This window comes from Bicyclus anynana, chromosome 12 (genome assembly GCF_947172395.1).
Source record: "Bicyclus anynana chromosome 12, ilBicAnyn1.1, whole genome shotgun sequence".
NCBI lineage: Eukaryota > Metazoa > Arthropoda > Insecta > Lepidoptera > Nymphalidae > Bicyclus > Bicyclus anynana.
Genome location: NC_069094.1, coordinates 1,233,441 through 1,256,289, shown reverse-complemented (window position 1 = coordinate 1,256,289; position 22,849 = coordinate 1,233,441). Strand labels below are relative to the sequence as shown.

At 35.8% G+C, this 22,849-nt stretch overlaps 2 protein-coding genes across 7 annotated transcripts in view; one reads left to right on the top strand and one right to left on the bottom strand.

The window, feature by feature from the left end:
* LOC112052637 (transmembrane protein 161B) lies at window positions 1-12,628 on the bottom strand. 2 transcript variants are annotated; one of them, XM_052884879.1, is made up of 9 exons: window positions 12,404-12,625; window positions 11,965-12,327; window positions 11,346-11,425; window positions 9,759-9,974; window positions 8,303-8,419; window positions 6,774-6,911; window positions 4,758-4,932; window positions 3,186-3,395; window positions 1-2,145 (listed from the first exon to the last, which is right to left on the bottom strand). In XM_052884879.1, the coding sequence occupies exons 1-9, from the start codon at window positions 12,404-12,406 to the stop codon at window positions 2,029-2,031; spliced, it is 1,419 nt and encodes a 472-aa protein (XP_052740839.1). In that variant the 5' UTR covers window positions 12,407-12,625; the 3' UTR covers window positions 1-2,028. The 2 variants fall into 2 exon arrangements, with proteins under 2 accessions (XP_052740839.1, XP_052740840.1); XM_052884880.1 differs by lacking the exons at window positions 1-2,145; window positions 3,186-3,395 and adding an exon at window positions 3,698-3,851 and having other exon boundaries at window positions 12,404-12,628.
* A 684-nt stretch (window positions 12,629-13,312) lies between these two features.
* Window positions 13,313-22,849, top strand: part of LOC112052636 (V-type proton ATPase 116 kDa subunit a 1) — a 36,484-nt gene continuing 26,947 nt past the window's right edge. For 3 of the 5 annotated variants that reach the window (XM_052884875.1, XM_052884878.1, XM_052884874.1), the window contains exons 1-3: window positions 13,313-13,608; window positions 16,957-17,136; window positions 19,491-19,619. In XM_052884875.1, coding sequence (XP_052740835.1) covers window positions 13,492-13,608; window positions 16,957-17,136; window positions 19,491-19,619 — 426 coding nt within the window. In that variant the 5' untranslated portion in view covers window positions 13,313-13,491. Of the gene's footprint in view, window positions 13,609-16,956; window positions 17,137-19,490; window positions 19,620-21,820; window positions 21,907-22,254; window positions 22,302-22,849 lie in introns of all 5 variants that reach the window. The other 2 variants (XM_052884877.1, XM_052884876.1) reach the window with 2 other exon arrangements.

The following is a 22,849-nucleotide window of genomic DNA, read 5'->3' as shown; positions in this document are numbered from 1 at the left end:
TAAATGCAAAACTTTTAATAAAAACAGTCAAATCTTTAAATAAATATCCTTACACATTAAGGTGTTGAGCTTACAAAAAAATCAACAAACAGTAACACACACAATCATTATAAATAATTTGGTATATTCTAACAACGTCCATCAATCGAACCCAATGATAATTTTATACTATAGATAGGTTACGTCACTACAAAATCACCGCAAAAGTGATCCGAATTTAGCTACATCACTGGACGCACACATGCACAATTTTGTCTTTATTTCTATTATACAGGATGCTCGGGAGTATTTTCCATAACTCTAGGGTTATATTCTTTAACGAAAATTAATTCAAAATGTTCAAGAAACATGTGTTCTAAGATGAATATTTTCGGAGTAAATAATATTTCTTTTGTAAATAGATCTTAAAATGTGTCCCTTAGACGCGTCCTTATTATAATAAATAAAATTCAAGGATAGATAAATGCGTATGTTACATGGATAGTCGGAATTATATAAATTACTTAGTACGAAAACATAAAAAGTTTTTATTTTTAGTCAAAAAAATATTAGTTATGCAGTTCGGCTCCTATAAGTGGACTCGTCAACACCTTGAAGTTATGGGAAATACTCCCGAGCACCCTGTATATTTTTATATATAGTTTTTACACTTCCTGAACACACAACTGGATATTGTAGCCGATATTTAGTTATTATTTTTATAAATAATGTTCGTTGTTTATTATGCGACTAAATGAAATTAAGTAAATTTTCCACATTTGTCCGCCTCAGTTTCGATGTGCTAGTGCCCCATCTCTAGTATAAAATATCATTGACCTAGCCCTTTTAAACGTTCTTTCATGGATTATTTATTATTTTTCCATAAATTATTCGTATAAAACGTGATTGAATTAATTAATAATACTTACTTGAGGTTTTGTTATGTTAAGGGCTTAGAATAATAGTGTATATCTTATTGAATACTAACAATTCACTCTCTAAAACCAAAATATAATAACTAAATTAAAGACACAACAGTAAATTGAGTTACTTTATTTTAGTAACTTTGGATAACAATTGAACATTACGATTTAAAAATAATTTTTATTTAATGTAATGTAGGACTATATTTTTTCTATAGATATTGAATAAACCAGGCGATTTATTCCAAAGAAGGATAGAACGGTACAGTAATTATTTGCTAATGAAAACATTTAAAAACAGTAATTTCTTTCTCTTTGTGCAATGTTGATTATCTATTAGAAAGAAAAATTAAATTTTCGTCGACTTTATGTTACATTGAGATTCTAATTTTGTAATCAAACAAAGTAAAATTGCGACATTTAATAATAATTTAAATAAGAGTCGCTATATTTACACCAATAACACACAACTTTAAATTTAAATCGTATTACACACATGTGTAATTTTACAATGAACAATCGATTCTTTAGACGATAAAACACATTAGATCGTGATCATATACTTTTGGGTTGACAGAGGGGTCATGTCTATACTACAGTCTCTTGATGAGTACTGTTTACCAACAAACAAATTAAAAATGAGGGTATAAATCACTTGTCATTTCACACCTAATAGTAATTATAATTAACTTTTTCTTCAATAAATGAAAATAAATTTGATTAATAAGCTTAGAACAATTAGATATGGTTAATATGTTTTATATAACATTTTATAAACAAACAATACATAATTTTTTTGACGGCCTCCGTGGCGCAGTGGTATGCGCGGTGGATTTACAAAACGGAGGTCCTGGGTTCGATCCCCGGCTGGGCAGATTGAGATTTTCTTAATTTGTCCAGGTCTGGCTGGTGGGAGGCTTCGGCCGTGGCTAGTTACCACCCTACCGGCAAAGACGTACCTTATAGGCTAACTTATAAAGAATTAAAAAAAAATTTAAAACACATAAGTTATGAAATTACACGCCTTTTCTACCTTCATTTCCAATTTGTTTGTTGGTAAACAGAAGTCGAGAAAGGCTGAAGTATAGTGAAGCAGGTCCTATGGTAACTGGTCTGAGGCGAGTGATCACCCCCGGAAGTACGTCTGGTACACGGTGCCGAGGCTGGTGGTCACGAACCACGCGAAGCAACACCACCACGTCGCGAACCCGAACACGCCGCGATGCACCTCCGCTGTGAACACCTGCCAAAACAAGCTTATTAAAAAAAAAAAAAAATACTATCAGACGCCCGCGACTTCGCCCGCGTGGAAATCGATATCAACTTTCAACCCCTACTGATTTAACTTTCGCTACAAAAAGTATCCTATAACTATATCAAATCGTAATAAGTTTTATTTGAATTCATCCAGTAGTTTCAGCGTGATGCCCAGTCTACAAAATACTGACAGACAGACAAAAAATTAAAAAATATATATCTTTGTCTACAGTATCAATTACACTTAAAATGCCAGTTTCAAAATATCTTCAATTTACAGTAATTTAGAGTTACAGTTTTAATATATGTATAGATATAGATTTTTATACATTAATAAATTGTGATGTCTATTTTTATATTTGTTATGGAATGTCAGCTTAATAAGTCTTGATGGAATTCATCATTATCAACCCTTATTCTGCTCACTGCTGAGCTCGAGTCTCCTCTCAGAATAAGAAGGGTTAGGCCATTAGTCCACCACGCTGGCCCAATGCGGATTGGCAGACTTCACACACGCAGAGAATTAAGAAAATTCTCTGGTGTGCAGGTTTTCTCACGATGTTTTTCCTTCACTGTTTAGACACGTGATATTTAATTTCTTAAAATGCACACAACTGAAAAGTTAAGGGTGCATGCGCCGGACCGGATTCGAACCCACCACCCTCCGGACACGGAGGCAGAGGCAATATCCACTGGGCTATCACGGCTCTTATTGATGGAATTAGGCACAGATAATGTAAATAGCCTGGTATGCTACAGGCAGGTAATAACGCGCGGCAAACCTAATTCTTTCCCAGATACAAAGCTACATTATCAACTAGTACCTATCATGGGCTATATTTTATTTTATTAATTTATTTATACTTTATTGCACAAAACAAAAACAATAACAAAGAAAACAAAAGAAAACATAGCAAACAAGTATGTGCAAAGGCGGTCTTATTGCTATAAGCAATTTTATTCCTACATACCCACGGAAATTGAAACCACGCGGGTGGAACCACAGCTAAATAAATAAAATGTTACCATTTTCAAATTCTCCCACGCCATCTGGAACTGTTCCATCCCCTCCACAGTGACAGTGGGGCTCTCCCGTTCCTCCACCTCCTCGCTGTCGAGGGAGGTCCAGGAGTACCCGCCCAGCGTCTTGTACATGAGCGCCAGGTACAGACACATGAGGATGGGGCACACGTACTGGAGCGCCACCACACACATGTAGAAGAACACTGAGCCCACCTGGAAAAAAATATATATATACTACTGTCACAGATTCATCTATACTAATATTATAAAGCTGAAGAGTTGTTTGTTTGTTTGATTGATTGAACTAGACGTAATGCCCTAAGCGATTGCATAAATAGCATTTAAATAGTACATTATTATTAGAGATGGGCCGAGTACTCGGTTGATACTCGGTACTCGGCGTACTCGGCGGATTTTTTGATACTCGTACTCGGCCGAATAACTCGGTCGGTGAATGCCGAGTATACCTTGTTTAAGAAAAGCTTATTTAGGTACATATAATTAAAACAACAGTGTTAATCAAAAAGTATTTATTAGTAATTTAGGAAATCTTTGAAAATCTCAATTATATTTAAATAAAATTAAAATGAAAGATTTAAAAGGGCAACTGTTGAGTTTCCCGTCGCTCTTCACAACAGTAGACTGCGCCTTCTGAGCTGGTGGTAGAGTCTAAACAAATAGTCAAAATTGACGTTTCAAAAGTACTTGTAATCTAAGCCTACTTGAAAAAAAAAAATTTGAATTGAATTAATACTTGTTTACGAGCGCGAAATGGGAATTTGATTGAACCGAGTAAAACTCGGTACTCGTTACTCGGCAAAAGTGTTACTCGGCGCACCTCTAATTATTATATAAATTAAAGTTGAAAATTACAGCCGAGGCGATATTGCAGCTCGAGCCTTGGCGAGAGCTATAGTAAGGAAGCAGAGGCTGTAATTATCAAAGCGCACGTATGCCATATGACGTTTTATAACACATTTGCGAGGAAACACACTTTCTGAAAACGAATTTGCATCTTTGTCTGTTTTCCATTATATGATGACATTTTGATACGCTTGACATTTTTGCACAGATAACGAAGTGCGCACACCAGCGATTGTTTTTTTTAGACAAACCACAATAAACAGCCAGTATTACTAATAAAGTAAATTAATATTTTTGTGTTTCTGATACAGATAATTGACATTTATTGTCAAAATTATTAAAATTAAAGAATTAAAAGGCTTTTTATTATGTTTTATCTCACAAAGTTAATTTTATTCATAAAATGTTAAGCACTTTTCTGCATCCACGGCCGTGGGTTCGATTCCCACAACTGGAAAATATTTGTGTGATGAGCATGGGTTTTTCCAGTGTCTGTGTGTATTTATACATTATATAAGTATTTATATGTAGTATATAATTGTATATTAATATTATAATATCAACTATCTTAGCACCCATAACACAAGCTACTCTGTATGCTTATGTACTTTGGGGCTAGATAGTGATGTGTATTGTTTAAGTATATTTATTTATTTATATAAAAACTCTTTGCCAAGATTTAAAAAGGACCGTTATAAAAATTTAATTTACCTTCTTCTGCAGGTCGAGGTTGGTGATCCTGCCCGCCTCCTTCCTCAGCGCGTCCATCCTGCGCTGCGACAGGTCGAGGTACGCCTGCATCTGGTGCGGCATCAGCGCCAACCGCATCACCACCGACGCCACCAGCAGCGACAGGCGCAGGGTGTCGAACGCTTTACTGCTCATACTGGAAACGGAGAAACACCATCACTAACAACCCATAAAGTCCACCATGCCGGCCAAATACGTATAGGCAGACTTCACTCACATAGACAATTAAGAAAATTCTCAGGTATTCTCAGGTATGCAGATTGCAGATGTTTTTTCTTTAATGTTGTGACACATAATATTTAATTTCTTACTACCCCTACCCTACCCCTACAAAAAAAAGTATCGTATGTCCTTCTCCTGGCTCTAAACTACCTCCCTGTCAATTTTCAGCTAAATTGGTTCAGCCGTTCTTGAGTTATAAGTAGAGTAACTAACACGACCTTTTTTTATATATATAGAGACAAATAATTTGCAATAAAATAATATTGTGACTATTAATTGAGATGTAAGCTATCCTAACTTTCAAGTTGGATCAAAATGCACACGAAATGCAAATCAAATTTAAAATCGGTTTAGTTTAGGAGTCCATCGCGGACAAACACGTGACACGAATTTTTTTATATATAAAGATAATGCACAACTGAAAAGTTAGAAGTGCATGCCCCGGACTGGATTCGACCTACTCCTATTCAGGAGTTGAAGGCAGAGGTCATATCCACTGGGCTATCACGTATCAAAGGGAGAACAATAAATTTTAATTACAATTGTTTACTATCTGCAAGCGCAAGTTGGGATCAAAAACTAAAAACGGCATTATGATTTATGAATAAGTTCTCGCCTGTTGTTCAGTTGTATGCAGTACAATGACATTAGCTAGGACGGCAACACGCGCTCAAGTCAAATAAATAATGCAAAGAACACGCCTAACGTCCACTCCTCAGTCGGTTTCCTATTATTATACCCATACCTTTGTACGTACCATACCCTCAGACCAATTATTGTATAGGACCTGCCTCACTAGACGTTACTTTTCTGTCAAAGTATATGATCAACGATCTAATGCGATTATAAAAACTATCTCCATAGTATCGATGTTATTAGTTGTAATCGTGTTCGTCGTTTAAAGAGCTCCCTAAAAATACCTTTTTGTGTAATTGAATTGTGTAAAAAACGGGCAAAAACTTTTAGTTTAGAATAAGATATATACCAAATCTAAGCTCGTTTTCTTTAGAAAATGACAGACAATTTTGTTCGTGACTATGAGTACGATACAGGTCCTTTTATAATTGGTCTGAGACCATACCATACTACCATAAGCAGGTAGGTATCATTGCAAAGCATAAATCATTTTTCCTTATATGATACGTACAATGTACGCATGAAACAGCATCACGAAATAGGGATGATATCAGTTTTTTTTTAAATTGTATATAAATTAGGAGTAGGTATGCTAATAGTAATTCAATTCTGTAAAAGTAACAGGGTATCTGCGATCATTACTTTCGGAGCTACAAGGATTTAAAGGGTCAAATTTGCGGCGCTGCCGCAGATTCCTGAAAAACGCCCCGTACAAAATGGTACGAATTAATGACGTCGTAGGTACATAGGTAATGATCGTTAGATGGGCGTTCAAACAAAATTACTAATATCTTTGATTTTTGTGTGTTTAGGTTTATAGTTCAAATACTGTAAAATGTCACATTTAATGTAAAGAAGCTAAAACTGTATGAATTTTCATCTAATTACGATAAAAGATTTTTAATCGATTTTGAAATGTTATAATCTTATTCATTTTGCAAATAACCAATTAATCTTTGCTTTTTATGTATAAAAATCGATATATTCAAACCTAGTCATCATTCCTATTATGTTTGAAAACGACGAATTCTATAGAAATTCTATAGAATTCGTCGTTTTCGACGAATCGACTATAGAAGATCTAGAATTTCGACTATAGAAGATCTAGAAGACACTCACAGGGGTCCGGTCATCCCGCTGAAGACCCTCACGGCGAGGTAGTGGCGCGCGATGGGCTGCACCCACAGCAACGTGAGCACCAGCGGCATGGCTAAGTTGATGTTCAACAACAGAGTTATCACTTTGTTGTCGCAATATCTGTAAGTAATTATGTTATGACTAGCTGGCGCCGCGCGGTTTCACCCGCATGGTTTCCGTTCCCGTAAGAATACGGGGATAATATATAGCCTATAGCCTTCCTCGATAAATGGGCTATCTAACAATAAAAGAATTTTTCAAATCGATCCAGTAGTTCCTGAGATTAGCGCATTCAATCAAACAAACAAACAAATTCTTCAGCTTTATAATATTAGTATAGATGTAAAAAGAATACATGACTAGCTTAAAAAATTGGCGGTAGGATTCTGCATAATCCAAACAGATTTCCATACTTTTTCACGCACTTTTGAAATGAATTGATTATTAATCTGTCGAACTATAGCAATCTTAGTTCCACATCAATCCATCCAATTTACTTACCCAATGACAACTTAAGCACAGAAAACATATGTAGGTACAATACTTAAGCATGATATACGACTAACACAACAGGGTCGTCTCATATAGTGACTGAATATGACACAAGATTTTTTACAGAAAAGTAGAGACTTATTGGATCTCATTTTCTTATACAAACTACTGCTAAACAATATCAATATACTAAATTTGATTAGCAAAATTAACTTTAAAGCACCTACTATAGATACCCTCGTACAGCTATTACTTTACTCGTACCGCAACGCATCAATACAGGCTTTGGCGCCTATTCTTCTATCCCTAGGCTAAATTATTTAACGCACTAAGTCAATCTATAGATATCAACATAGATTCACCAAAGACATATCGCAAGTTAGTTTTACTAGATTTACTAAACTAATTTTTATTTTTCAAAATGCATTTTTTTATAGCTTTTTCATTTTATCTAACGGGAAATAAGCATGCAGTTTCTGCTTTAATAACAATGTACAGTCTGTTTGTATTTACAAAACGGAGGTTCTGGGTTTGATTCCTGGCTAGGCCGATTGGGGTTTTCTTAATCGGTCCAGGTCTGATTGGTGGGAGGCTTCGGCGTTTAGCGTTCCGGTACGATGTACGAAAAAACTAACGATTAGTTCATCGTTGGTTTCTTCATAGTTACAAGCTCATTTTTTTTTTATTCTTTACTAGCGGACGCCCGCGACTTCGTCCACGTGGAATTCAGTTTTTCACAAATCCCGCGGGAATCATGGATTTTTCCGCTAAAAGTAGGCTTTGTGTTAATCCAGAGTAAAATCTATTTACATACCAAATTTCAGCCAAATTGCTACAGTAGCCGCAGCGTAAAAGAGGAACAAACATACTTACACACAAACTTTCGCCTTTATAATGTGTGATGATAGTGTGACAAGTTAGCCCTTGACCACACTCTCACCTGATGGTCAGTAATCTAAGATGGAAGTGGGCTCACTTGTTAGGAGTAGAGTGAAAAAAACTATATCAAGTATTATCACCTTAAGGAGTCCCAATGCATCCGAGCCACACGGATACCAGGGAAGGTGAACAGAGTGCCGATGACAGCCGCCCACACGGCCAGACAGAACTTGATGAACACCTTGGATGCTGGACCTCTGGAAAGTACAAAATATCGTCATTATTATTAATTGTTTAAGTTTGTAGTACCTCGTAAGATACGAGAAGCCATAGAAATTAGTCGTCACCCGAACTTTAATCGGGATCATGGATGGTTGCTGCCCACAGCGTGGAAACCGCTATTTCTCTCATTGTCACATACAACAAACTTGGAACAAGATAGCATTAGTTCGATTTGCTTACAAGAAGACGAGTCTAATGAATATGACTTAAATGAACCGTCGGAGAGTGTAACGGAACCTTCACTCCCTACCACTCAACCCCTCTCCCAGCGCGAAATGCGAGCAGCAGCGCATCGCAGTTTGTATCGTGACGCGATGCAAGAACCAGCTCGTGACTAAGGGTCCCGTATGGGTTCGAAACTAGTCGGGCATACTCCGAACTAATATCACGTGAGTTTTAGCCGTGTTTCATAATCAATTAATATGAATAACACTCACAATAGTTTAAATTCTAAAATATCGTATTGTTGGAGACATCCATTTTTTAGTGCTCCACTTTACATACAATTTTTTCTTAAGCTGCTCAAGTAGGATCTTAACAAATTTGGCTAGGCAGGGAGAACAACACGAGCGGATAAGGGGAGTGTTAGTTAACTGTCAAGGACATCCTTAACCCTACAACTATCAGTCACAAGTCTGGGGATCTCCTCGAGTTTTTCTCTCTGCCATAATATGATGAACCCAGCACCCATACGGTGAAACCATGGAATGCTAAGATATTTTAACAGAAAAAAAACTCTTAAGTGAAAATACCCCAGGGTAGAGTTTAAGTTAGCTAGTCGGAGTTCTTCCCCATACCTTGTGAAAATTAAATAAACAGAAAGAATTCATGGAATATTAAGATATTTTGTTACAGAAAAGTTACTCTTAAGTGAAAATATGATAGCACAGTGGATATGACCTCTGCCTCCGTTTCCGGAGGTTAACAAGGAGGGTTAAAAACTAATATGTTGTGTGCATTTTAAGAATTTAAATATCACGTGTCTCAAACAGTGAAGGAAAAACATCGTGAGGAAACCTGTATACCAGAGAATTTTCTTAATTCTCGGTGTATGTGAAGTCTACCAATTCGCATTGGGCCAGCGTGGTGGACTATTGGGCTAACCCCTCTCATTCTGAGAGGAGATTCGGGCTTAGCAGTGAGCCAAATATGGGTAGATAATGATGAATGAAAATATCTCAGGTTAAAGCTTAAGTTAGCTAGTTGGAGTTCTTCCCTATACCTCGTGAAAATAAAGAAAAGACAGAATCTATGGAACGCTAAGACATTTGTCTCATCATTCGCTATTTAAAAAATTATAGTTAAATAACTCACACAGACGTCAACCCCTGATTTTCTAGAAACTTCGATGCGTTTTCATAGAAGCTGTCATAGGCAGGATCCACGCCAACCTCCAGGTTGGACTCGTCCACAATGAGCACCATCATAGCGATCAGCAGGAACAGGCAGAATGCTATGATGCAGGTGGAACGCTCGCCGATAGACTCTTCAGTTGTGAAGTACATTTTAGTTAGTGATAGCAGAATCTTACTGTGTAAATGTTAAGGAAATATTTTTAGCTTGGAAACATAAGTAGTAGATAATAATTTATTTATTTTGCTATCATCCGCGAAAAGCTAACAACGTCACCAAAGTTCGACAAAATACCCTCTACATATGTTTCACCCTGAAACCGGAGCGTCCTCAGGAGATGTCCTCTACAACGTGCAATTGCACATGATGATAGCAAAATAAATGAAATATTATCTATTCATGATGAACTTCTGCAAAGTAACGCCTGCTTTTATCCAACATAAAAAGTGGTAACTTATGGACCCTGCATTTTGAATCCATGGTTGTGGGTTAGATTCCCACAACTGGAAAATATTTGTGTGCGACTTGTTGTTCAAATATATGTATATGCATATCACATCTATGCAAAAATATTAATAATACTAATTTATTATTAATAATAATAACTGTTGGAGGAGGCCTATACCCAATACAATGGGATTCATGCAAACGTAATATAAAAAGAAAAAAAAAAAAAATTGTATTACTAATTTGTATGAAATAAATAAAGACTTTATTATTATTATTATTATAATAATAACTGTTACAATTACTAATAATAACTGTTATAAGTAACTTGCTAACGCCGCGCGGTTTCACCCGCATGGTTCCTGTTGCCGTAGTAATACAGGGATAATATATTTATGTATATACTAGAGGACGCCCGCGACTTCGTCCGCGTGAAACTCGATGTAAACTTTCAGATACCTCTACCCTACCCCTACCTTACCCTAACCCTACCATACCCCTACCCAACCCCTACCCTATGTTGACATTTTTCCTGAATTTTCTTTGCTATAAACCTCACGGAGCCCGAGACCTTTTCAACAAATGCAAAACCGTAGAAATCGGTTCGTGCGTTCTTGAGTTATACCGTCAGAAAGGAAAACCGGACTTTTATTTTTTTTTATAAAAAGTATCCTATGTCCTTCTCCTAGCTCTAAACTACCTCCCTACCAATTTTCAGCTAAATCGGTTCAGCCGTTCTTGAGTTATAAGTGGAGTAACTAACATGACTTTCTTTTATATATATAGATTATCGCCGTTATTGGTCATTATCGGCCTATAGCTTTCCTTGATAACTGGGATATCTAACACTGAAAGAGTTTTTCAAATCGGACCAGTAGTTTCAAGCAAACCTGAGATTCAAGCAAACGAACAAACTCTTCAGCTTTGTAATATTAATATACATAAGTAAACTAAACTAATGTTTGGACCAATATAAATGGACATATTATGTAATTACAAAGAAATATGAGGAGCAACAACAAAAATCATTTTTAAATAACACAACAACAAGATATGTGTATGTTTGTATGGTAGTAAGTACAACTTAGAGAAAAAGGATACAATGAGAACAGTACAACCAGCAAACACCACACCATACTCAAATTGAACTCATCTTTCAAAGGAAAAAATGATGTATAAATCTGTAACAAGAAGCAAATAAGTACTTTTAGCTATTAATAGAATGGTCTTCAACATAAAGTATTATACACCAACAGTTAATATCATGTATTAACTGCCAAAAAAGGATGTAGGTTCTATGTTCAGCTGTAAGTATGAATTATATTATGCTGATAGACTTAATTTAGAACTGCCTTCTTGGTCCCGAGTTAACCATAATTATCATCATCATTAATCCATATTCAGCTCACTGTTGAGCATGAGTTTTCTCTCAGAATGAGAGGGGTTAGGCCTTAGTCCTCCACGCTGGCCAAATGCTGACTTCACACATGCAGAGACTTGAGAAAATTCTCAGCTATGCTGTTTTCCTCATGATGTTTGCAAGCCTTACTGGAGTCGAACCTACGACTTTCTTAATTGACTGCAGAAGTCATATCCACTGGGCTATATAAATAAAGAGTTGATTCTATATTTTAAAGTTTAAAGAAAGTCTGGAAGCCCAAGTCTACTGCGTAATGAATCTAGCATTAGCATACTTTTTCAATACAGATTAAATACAAACCTCAGACATAATATAAACAACAGCAGTGTACAATGAAAAATCCACAATCCACAAGTATTCTGCATAAAATCTCAAATGAACCAAATCCAGCGGAGTCACGGGGGCCGTCTCCAACTGTATTTCAAGTCTTCGAGGCACGTAAAACGTCTCTGGTTTACCATTTGACTCAATCTTTGCATTTTTCTTCCCTTTCGGCTTATCCCTTGGTATACCCGCCAAAGTTTTTAATTCACTGTTATCTGGATACAAATACCGGTATAGCCTTCGGGAACAAAGTAGCCACCTTGCAAACGAGTAATTACCAAGCTTTTGTATCACTGATACCATAATTAACGTAATAACCAGCTGAGCACCAAGTAACGCCTAAAACGAAAACACTTTTTAATGTTCACGTACGAAAATATCACTTCTAATTATATAAAAGTATTAATAAACGTACCATTCTGTAATTTGGGGTTAGACGATAAAGTTTACCTCATCTTGATCCAAAATTATTATTCCTTTCTTTTTTTAATTTGCCCCAGGCATCTATTACATACAGAAGAATAATATATTGATCAGAAACGACTAAATATTTAAATATTGTTATTTAAACAAACGAAATAATCTCTAACCTCAAAATTATTTTAATTGACATTTGACATTTCCAAAACAGTCCCAGGCACAGACCACACAGGGTGCCAATTGGTTCAATGGTTCCATTGCCATTCCAATATTTCCTAATCATGTCAATTGAGATAATATGAATAGGCATCATACAGAAAACCTGTACCAAAAAGAGAAGAGAGAAAGAGAAGAGAAGTTAAATAGCATAGATTTCTTAACAACATAGTGATCTTCGTAAATGCTAAATACACCTTTGTTTATAAATAAATATTTTTTTGGATTCATTGTTAATATTTGAACATTAGTTAACTTAAATCTTACAATAACTGCTAAATGTTTTTTTTTTATTATTTGTCTTTTTGAACTAATTCAGATTGCCAGAGAAACTTGTCACAAACATACTCTCTTTCTTTATAAATACTCTGAACTGAAAGCACAGTGACAGCTGACAGTTTAACTAGACACTGACAGTCGACAGATATTAAAGTGTGTCCTGTATTCTATGAAAACTACCCAATATTATTTTAATAATACAATTCTACTACTTTACGATTTAGTACTACAAATTTCCTAATAGAGTTACATACATAAACATACATAAATTGTGAAGTAATTATTTTTTTCTATTCTATCTTGAGACTAGTTCAACTTCAAGTCATTTAAATAAAAATTGTGAAGACTATTATTTAAATAATTTAGGACATTTCTCCACCAGTGGCGTAAATATTTTTTTAGTATGGTATCATTCCTCAAATGTCGCGTTGCGCATGAATGACGAGTCCGTCCGCTGGAAAATCTTATTGATCGATTTCCATTTTATTTCGGTTTCGTCGTCGCCGAGGTCCGTTCGCCCACGGATGCGACGGACGTAGCTAATATTGGTTTTATTTTTCCGTGAATAGTGATAGTAAACCCAGCAAAATGGGGTCGTTGTTTCGCAGTGAGGAAATGACTTTGTGTCAACTTTTTCTTCAGAGTGAAGCAGCTTATGCCTGCGTGTCGGAGCTCGGAGAATTAGGCCTGGTGCAGTTTCGCGATGTAAGTGTAAAACGCCCCTTTCGTTTGCCGCATTTACCCATTCCCTGGCTCCTTAAGATTTATTTAAGGAAAGTGTCTTGAACATAGTAGAAAGTAGGTTCTGTGACCCAAATTTGATAATTTTAAGTCCATGGAAAATTAAACTCTACGACCTCGTTTTATACAGTTCAAAGGATCAATAACTTTTCACCATCATAAGTTTGGTTATAAGTTCTCAGACATGTTGATGTAATTAATGACCATAACTTAGATTGTATTATAACACTGATACAGGACTTAAATAGCATTTGAGGTGCATAGGTGATGATCAGTCATTGTAATGAGATCTCTGAACTTTATTGTGGCTGTTTTGATTCACAGTTCAAACGATAATAATTAATTGTTATTACTTTAGCTAATAAAATAAAATCCTGGGTTTACAGTAAGTATTTAACTCATAAAATTATTATTTACATCTAAAGAAATAAAATTGAGTTGCTATTTGCATGTTTACTATAAATGATGATTTTTTAAAGAAAAAAGCGAAAGCAGAGTTTTTTTTTTCACTTCTTTTTATAATTTTTATTACAAACTACTGTTACTACAAACAGAGTTAGGATTTTCCAAAAATTATTTATGTGCTTAAAAGTGTAAACTAAGAAAGTTTAAAAAACAGGATTAGAAACTTATTACCTATACTTATTATGATTAAAAATTTAAATATAGGCTATAAATAATGGTCAATATTTATTGTATTATCATAATAATTGTTAGTGTACAATTTATAAATATAAGACATTCAAGTCCAGAGGAAGGTTATGCATCTTCTGGGTGACCTTAAGCTCATAAATATCATCATCAAGTTTGATAGCAATCAAACAGTAGCCTATATCATAAAAACCTGTCCTCTAAAACAGCAAAATGATGACTATCGCCCTAAAACAGCTAAATAAAGCACATGTAACAACTGCTTGTTAACAATGATCTTCACTTCACACATCCATATAAAGATGCTAAGTAATTATTTAATTACATTCTAGCTTCAATACAGTAGGTGTGATTCAGTTACCTTGAAATGTCGTTTTTGGAATTTCCAAGTATGAAGTTATACAAACATTAATCTTTTGGTAGGTATCAATATTTGATATATTAAGGTTTCCATTGTAATACTTTTGGCTCCAAATTATGTCATCCCATTTTGGTATAGACCAAACACATCTACAATGCTGGCCTGCTCATCAATATCATCACTATCCTCAGATCAATTATTGTATAGGACCTGCCTCGTTACTTTTCTGTCAAAGTATATGATCAACAATCACCATCATCTATCATCTCAAATAAGAAACTTCTTTGGTATGCAGGTTTCATCACTATGTTTTTCCTTCACTGAGACATGTGATATTTAATTTCTTAAAATGCACACAACTGAAAAGTTGGAGGTGCATTCCCCAGGCCGAATTCTAACCCACACCCTCTGGAATCAGAGGCAGAGGTCATGTCTTTTTTTAGTCTTGTATTAGGTAGAGCTAGAGACATAGAGCTGTAGACATGATAAATATACCAAATCCAAATTCACTGATTAATCATGTGTTACAGTAATCAAATCATGTGATTTGATTAAAGTAATTAGAACACTCCCAATTTTTATCAACTTTACAATAAAATGTTGGTATTACTTACTGATAATACATTACACAACTGTAAATAAATTATCAAATGTTGAATGAGTTTTACTTTTTTTTTGTAATTGCAAAAATTAAGTATGGTTATCAAAATCCTTGTATAAAGTTTTATTAATTACATTAATTATCAAGTTTCATGTAGGCCTAGCATGCAAACAACAAATGTCTTGTGAAGAGAAATAGACAAATGTCAACCAATCCCAGTTCCAACACAATGGAAAAGATAGGGATATTTCTGATTATTATATGCTGCTTGATATGTTTTTGGTTGCATGTCAGACCTACTAAAAATATTTTGGTAGTTCCTATGCTTTAAGCACACCATTTGGTAATATTTAACCTATTAATCTAGAATATCAGCAAATGGCAGCTTGAAAGAAATTACATATTACACAGTTTTTCTGCAGTTAAATTACATTTTCTTAATTTATTAAAGACTAGCAGACGCCCCGCGGTTTTATGCGCGTAGTTCCCATTCCTGTGAGAATATGGGAATAAACAATATACTCACAGGTAACGGGGCTTTCTAATGGTAAAAGAATTTTCAAAATTGGTTTATTAGATCCAGAGATTACCTCCTCCATAAACTTTACCTGTTTATAATACATAAAGAATATATATCTACAGAAAGAGGTAAAATTCAATGGTAAAAGGAGCAGATTAACATTAATAAAAAATATAGTAGCTTATATTTTTGTCTACTAAATATTTTCCATTCAAACACTATCTATAATAATAGCTAATTAATCTTCTAAATATATTACATTCCAAACAGGTAGTACTTATACACACAAGTGGCGCTAGATACGATAATACCAAGCTCCTTGACTATATCTGTTGCATAACAATGCTTTTGAGTGTGGCTTCCTAATGTATTCAATTATTAAATTGTGGATTTAATGACATCGACCATTTTTTCATTATGCTTTGAACATTGATAGTTAAAGTTTAGATACATATTTCCATATATCATGTCCCTATTGGTTTTACTGCGACTCCAAAAATCACAGAAGAAACAAAAGAAGCAGAAATAACATTTGTTTTTATCTCTTCTCGATATTGCTATGGTGCTGCAAAGCAAAAAAGCGTAAAAGTAACTGGTAGATTCAATATTATTGTAATGTGTACAATATTATGTAATTCCTCCTTCCTGCGAATATATAGATGCCCTTTCAACTTGCGTTTACTCGTGTTCGACGGAACTTTCGGCTTAGATTTCTCCAAAAAACAGTTTCCAGCTGAAATTGCAGTCAAAACCAATTTACAAAAACTGAAACCGAATCATTCAATTTGATGTCAAAAGAAATAAGAATAGGCAAGCAAGCGCTTTCCATCATCATCTTTGAGGTTCTGAATACTTCATCATCATCATCATCATCATCATCATCATCATCATCATCATCATCATCATCATCATCATCATTGTCTAGCAGTGGACGTCCAACAGCCGATGGACGTCCACTGCTAGACATAGGCCTCTTGCATGGACTTCCAAACATAACGGTCATGAGCCGCAAGCATCCAGCAACCCGCTTGATGTCCTTTGTCCAACTAGTCCCAACACTGCGCTATCCGGTGCGAGGTCGTCATTTCAGCACCTTGGGCTTTGAGTATCTGAATACTTAGTACCTACATATAAAAATATTTATTTATTATTTAATTTTACTTTTGTTATCTACAACAGCTCAACCCAGATGTCAACGCGTTCCAACGCAAGTTCGTCAACGAGGTGCGGCGCTGCGATGAGATGGAGCGGAAGCTGCGCTACCTGGAGAAGGAGATCAGGAGAGACGGCATCCCCATGCTGGAGATACCGGGCGAGGTGCCTGAGGCGCCCCAGCCGAGGGAGATGATTGACCTTGAGGTGAGCTCTTAGTGCCCAACTTTTGGGATGGCGACAAAGCACCGAAGAAGCAAATACCTATGTTTAAGATAAAATATATCAATCATATCAAAAAACAAAAAAATGCCTTGAGGTGAGCTCTTAATGCATTGTTGAAAAAGCTCATTTGAGGAAATTGGGCAAAACTTTAGGGAATCTAAATAAATCATCTTCCTAAAATGGTCATACTCGTAAGTTGTAAGCGTTTTTATTTCTGTTGGATTATTATGCTACCAGCGACATATCTCGTGAAGAGAAATAGTCAAATGTCGACTAATGGCGGCGAAATTGTCCCTGTCCCATCTCCCTCGTCCCAATGCAATGAAAGGGATATTTCCGGTTGCGTCGCTATTTGTCTATGTCTCTTCGCGAGATATGTCGTTGGCCGTATGTCAAGCCTACTGATGGGCATTCTTACGACTACGATTACGATGTGCAGTATTTTTCTGTGTGCAATTAAATCATCACTTCATCATCACACAATTGGAGAAATCATCACTGATGCGCTTAACAATAGGTGTACTCCTACAATAAATAATGGTAGGTATATGCTAAACAATTTTTTAGTAAAAGTATAACATACTAATATTTAATATTATACTGTTTTATTGTTATGTTATGTTGCTATGTTATTTCTACATAATATAACAATACAATAAGTAATATAGCAACTCATACCAGGAACTGCTATAGTAGGTTAGAAAGCAGATCTTTATGAGCATTGATAACTCTTTATAGTATTTATCTAACGAACGTACATTTAAAGACAGGTGGATGTTTGCTAAACTATGATAATAACGTAATAACCACCAGTTAGCAATATCATTGACTTGTATTAAATATAATAAATAATAATCGATAACCATATCTATTATGCTAATATGTGTGTGATCAAGAATTAAAACAAAAAATATATACTAGTGAATTTAGCACTTGATAGACTATGATCAGACATGATAGCCCGGTGGATATGACCTCTGCCTCCATTTCCGGAGGGTGTGGGTTCGAATCCGGTCCGGGGCATGCACCTCCAACTTTTCAGTTGTGTGCATTTTAAGAAATTAAATATCACGTGTCTCAAACGGTGAAGGAAAAACATCGTGAGGAAACCTACACGCCAGAGAATTCTTAATTCTCTGCGTGTGTGAAGTCTGCCAATCCGCATTGGGCCAGCGTGGTAGACTATTGGCCTAACCCCTCTCATTCTGAGAGGAGACTCGAGCTCAGCAGTGAGCCGTATATGGGTTGATAACGACGAACGACGAGACGATGATCTTCCACTATCACAATTATCTTGATTACAATAATTAACTGGATAAGTGCGAGTTGGAATCGCCCACCGAGGGTTTCGGTTGGCGGTTCCTACTCGCTCCGACATTATATTGTATCTCCTGTTACGTACGTATGATCATTACAATAGTTCAGGAATGAATGTCGCATTAGAATTGAGCACAAACTCCATAAAAACGTTCCCCAAAGTCGATATTCGAGTATCCGATGAGACTCTGGCAGCAGTTGGGCAGTAGGGTCATCTACTCCCGAGAGTGTCAGGTGGGCCTTAAGGCTTGGTGTCTTGGCTTGAGTAAGACGCGGGGGAACTTGCGCCCCCGGTGATTTCTTCCAGCCCTTTTCGGGGCTGAGGCATCTTGGCCTGTGTGTCGAGTCGTGAGTCTAAAGCTTGATGTCTTTAGAGAAAGGCTATACACTTAGCGCCGCCTCCTTCCTTCTAGTCTTCAAGTTGTCTGGCACAGATTTTGCGCTCGCCTAAATCACTCGGTAACGCTGCTGCGATTCTGTTAACGATTCCTTCGTTACGAATATAAGACGATCTTAACAGACCTGTCTACTGGATAAAAAGTATTTTATACCAAATGAAGTATTCAGTATGTCAATAAATATAATGTCAATGGGCTTTGATATTTCAGACCAGAATGTGATTAATAGGAATAACGGCAGTATTTCAAATTGTACATAAATTAAGAGTATGCTAATAGTAAATCAAATAACAGGGTATCTGCGATCATTGCTAATGGAGCTACAGGGATTTAAAGGATTTAATTTTGTTGCGGTTCCTCAGATCGCTAAAAAAGCTCCATATTTAGTATATGGTGCATTTTTAGAAATCCACTCAATAATCGTCGTCGTTTAGTGATATCGTTAGATTTGTATGGGTGTTCAAACAAAATTACTAATTTATTTATGTGTTTATGTTTATACTTCATGTAATGAAAAATGTCACGTTTAATGCAAGAAAGCTAAAAATTTATGAATTTTCATAATTATCGGGAGTTTAAAAAACTTTAAAGTAAGACTTTAATTTTCATATTCAATCATAGGCCACATTCGAAAAGCTCGAAAATGAACTGCGCGAAGTCAACCAGAACGCAGAAGCCCTGAAGAGGAATTACCTCGAGCTGACCGAACTCAAACACATATTGAGGAAGACGCAAGTATTCTTTGACGAGGTAAGTCTCACTCACCATGCTAAGGCATCAGACACTTCTGTGAATTATACTACTATTGTTAATTAAAGCTATCTTTGTATTGAGTAGCTTTTTTTAAATTATCAATGATTTATTTGTCAATATGTTGCTTAGCAATGAATCGTTAAATAATAATTAATCTATGTTGGGCAAGATTTTTAAATATTATTAATGTAAAAAAATCTCACGACGGCTAGTTTAGTTAGGATGAATTTGTTGTACATTAAGGATCAAACCAAGGAGAGTTTTCTGACTATTGTTACTATAAATGCATTTTTATTTGTATGTACTTAACTGCCTTCGAGTTTTGCGGATGTAAACGTATGTATACGTCTGATAATGTAATACGAAAAATTTCAAATAGCTTGACACCTATTTTCATTAGACATAAACATTACATTTAATAGAAACTTTTAACTCTTGTCAGTAGTCAGTATATCATAGCGATTTCCTTAATGGTCAATTAAACGCAGTCGTTATTGCATTACTTTGTACAACAGATTTCGTGAGATAGACTTTGACTTTGACTATTTATCGATATAATAGTAATCTATGTAATATTTGTTGTTTACGTAAGCCACCTCGTAGTGTAGTTGGGGCTTGTAAATTAATCGTTCAGATAAGATACGGTGATATCCTTGTGAGGCGTTACGTCAAATTCATTATGGCAATCTCGAAGGCAATAATGTTAAGGGCTCGCGCAGACAGTTGAGCCACAGTAAAAACTTGTATATATTTTTACTGTGTTTCAGCCGTTCTGAGAACGCAGAATAGAGATTTGGCATTGGCCGTGGCTAGTTACCAGCATACCGACCAAATGGTTTAGCGTTCCGGTATGATGCCGTGTAGAATGTGATAGTTTTGTGGATTTCATTCTACCCCTAACATGTTAGCCCACTAACATCTTTGATTACATCATTTACCATAAGGCCTAACTTGTAGTGGAATAAAAAATATTGTAGATGGACACATGCTGCCTTTTATCTGCATCGTCCTAAAATCTAGTATAGCTGTAATCGGCTCAGAACAGCTGAAGAGCTGAAGCTGTCTACGCCTACCCTTAATGTCAAACGTCAAAACTGGTGTAGATAATCCGCCGAATTTTTTATGTTTGCATATCAGGAATTTGATTCAATTTCCTTAAAGACCTGTTTTGTGTCACCCTTTTTGTGTGAAATAAAAAACAAGTCGGGCAGCAAAAATAATGTTTTGTCAAATTTAAACATCGTGATTAGTTTCTGTGATAATAAAATTATTAAATTCAAACTAGAATAGTCACATGAGTCGTATATTCATGATCAATTTATGTATTTTGATACTTCTAGAAATCCTTTTTGACTATAAATTTCTGATTTTATTCATTCGAAATTCGAATATATGTATAACAATTAACTTAATGTTACTTACACATTTACGTTTTAACTTGTTAGGGATGCATGTACCCTGAATTTTTAGTAGACTCAAAATTTATGACGTCATAATTGATACATTCATACAGTTAATTGTCAAGTTTTGACATTATTAGGTATACATTAAATTCAGTGTTGACTTGAATATTACATATCAATTCATTTATTTGTAATTATTTAACTAATATAATGTTAACAGTTGATGCTTGATGCCATGCTGTTGTAGAAAAAAAACTAGCTCCAAAACGATAAGAATTTATTTACTCAATCATTGGTGTTTAGTTTTACTCATTTTTGTTATAATTTGTTATTTTTTCTTTACAAGCGATGTTTCATTATAAATCGGTCTAACTGACCCAGGAAGCGTTGTAAACTACTCACAGTACGTACACTAAATCTCTTCGCACTGCCTCTCTGTTCAGAGTTCGTTAACACTTTCTGTCTATTAAAACTGAGGTCGTGGGTCTTCATTGAAGTATGACGTACATGTACAAGAGAATTGAAATTATCTTTAAAATTTCGATTTAAAAGAAACCCGATACACCGTTAGGTGCCTTTGGAAAGTTACAAATCAAGGTCAATGTCATATTTTTCGTCCAAAATTAATTAAACGCCTGGATTGATTGCTGATCGACTGTTTGGTAATCGAATCTGCGGCTCGTTTTGATTATTCAATGTCCGCTGGAATTAATTCGCGACAAGTTAATTAAAATGTGACATTGACATTGAACGCGTTATTGACCTTGGCGCCATTTCGGCGCTTCTGTACACAAGATGGCGGACCCGTCGCGCGAGGAGGAACAAGTGACGCTTCTGGGGGAGGAGGGCCTCATGGCGGGAGGGCAAGCGCTGAAGCTGGGGTATGCAGATTAACTTTAATGACAAATGCAGACCGATTCACCCGTGGCATTGGCAAGCATTTTTCAATGCTCAAAATTCTTATGACGTCGTCAGTACGCGAAACATGCACAATCTTTAACAAACAATGCATTTCTCAGTATTAAAAATGCGACACACTAATGTTTTCCGCACATCCCATTCGTACTGATGTTGTCATCTAACTTTTCAGTATTGCAAAATGCTCTGCCTCGATGGGAGATGATCGGTGTACTATCGGCTTCAATCTTCTCCGACGTGCTCTGACTCCTTCAGCTCGAGGGGTGACTCCAGGAGTCAGAACAGGTCTCAGAGCGATATTATCTTTCCAGCGCTTGTACTGTGACGCTGATACGGGAGTCTACGGCTCACCACTCAGGCAAGCATTGGAGACAGCCCGTTTATAGTACATTATCAAATTAACACCTCTATACTTCTTGTGTGATGGAATGAATAGCTTAGTGTAGCACCGACGTCACCCTTTAATTCCGAATTCTAATACGACGCTTATGTATAGGTTTAGTCGAGCCCCCTATCGAGTGCTAATCGACTGCTGCCTGAGTGAGTTTTTAACTAACAACGTTTGTCGACCACGATTTATTTTTGAAGTCCATTTCGCGTGTTTTCTCATATGGGTCAACTTCTTATTCAAAATTTCTCCGTTTCCATATCGTCATGCTTTCTGTATTTGTCATATTTGCATGCCATTATGAGTTTGTATTCATCATCGTAGCTACACTGTTCACTTTTCTTTTTCGAGTACCAAAAAAGAGTTACGGATTTGTTAATTAAAATGTATTAAACACTTTTGTAGATGTTGTAACTACTAACACAGTAAAAGCTTTTTTTTGGTTTTTCAAATTAGATTACTGTAAGCATTTTGAAGACGCATTGGCGCTATTTTTTTTACTACAACAAGCAATCAAT

Bases quoted from the DNA above. Each gene is read 5' to 3' on its own strand.
- LOC112052637 (XM_052884879.1), bottom strand. The intron at 11,426-11,964 runs GTTTGTATTTAA...TTCTTGTTACAG, and splicing joins TTGTTTATATTATGTCTGAG to ATTTATACATCATTTTTTCC. The intron at 3,396-4,757 runs GTAAATTAAATT...ATTTTTTTCCAG, and splicing joins ACCTCGACCTGCAGAAGAAG to GTGGGCTCAGTGTTCTTCTA.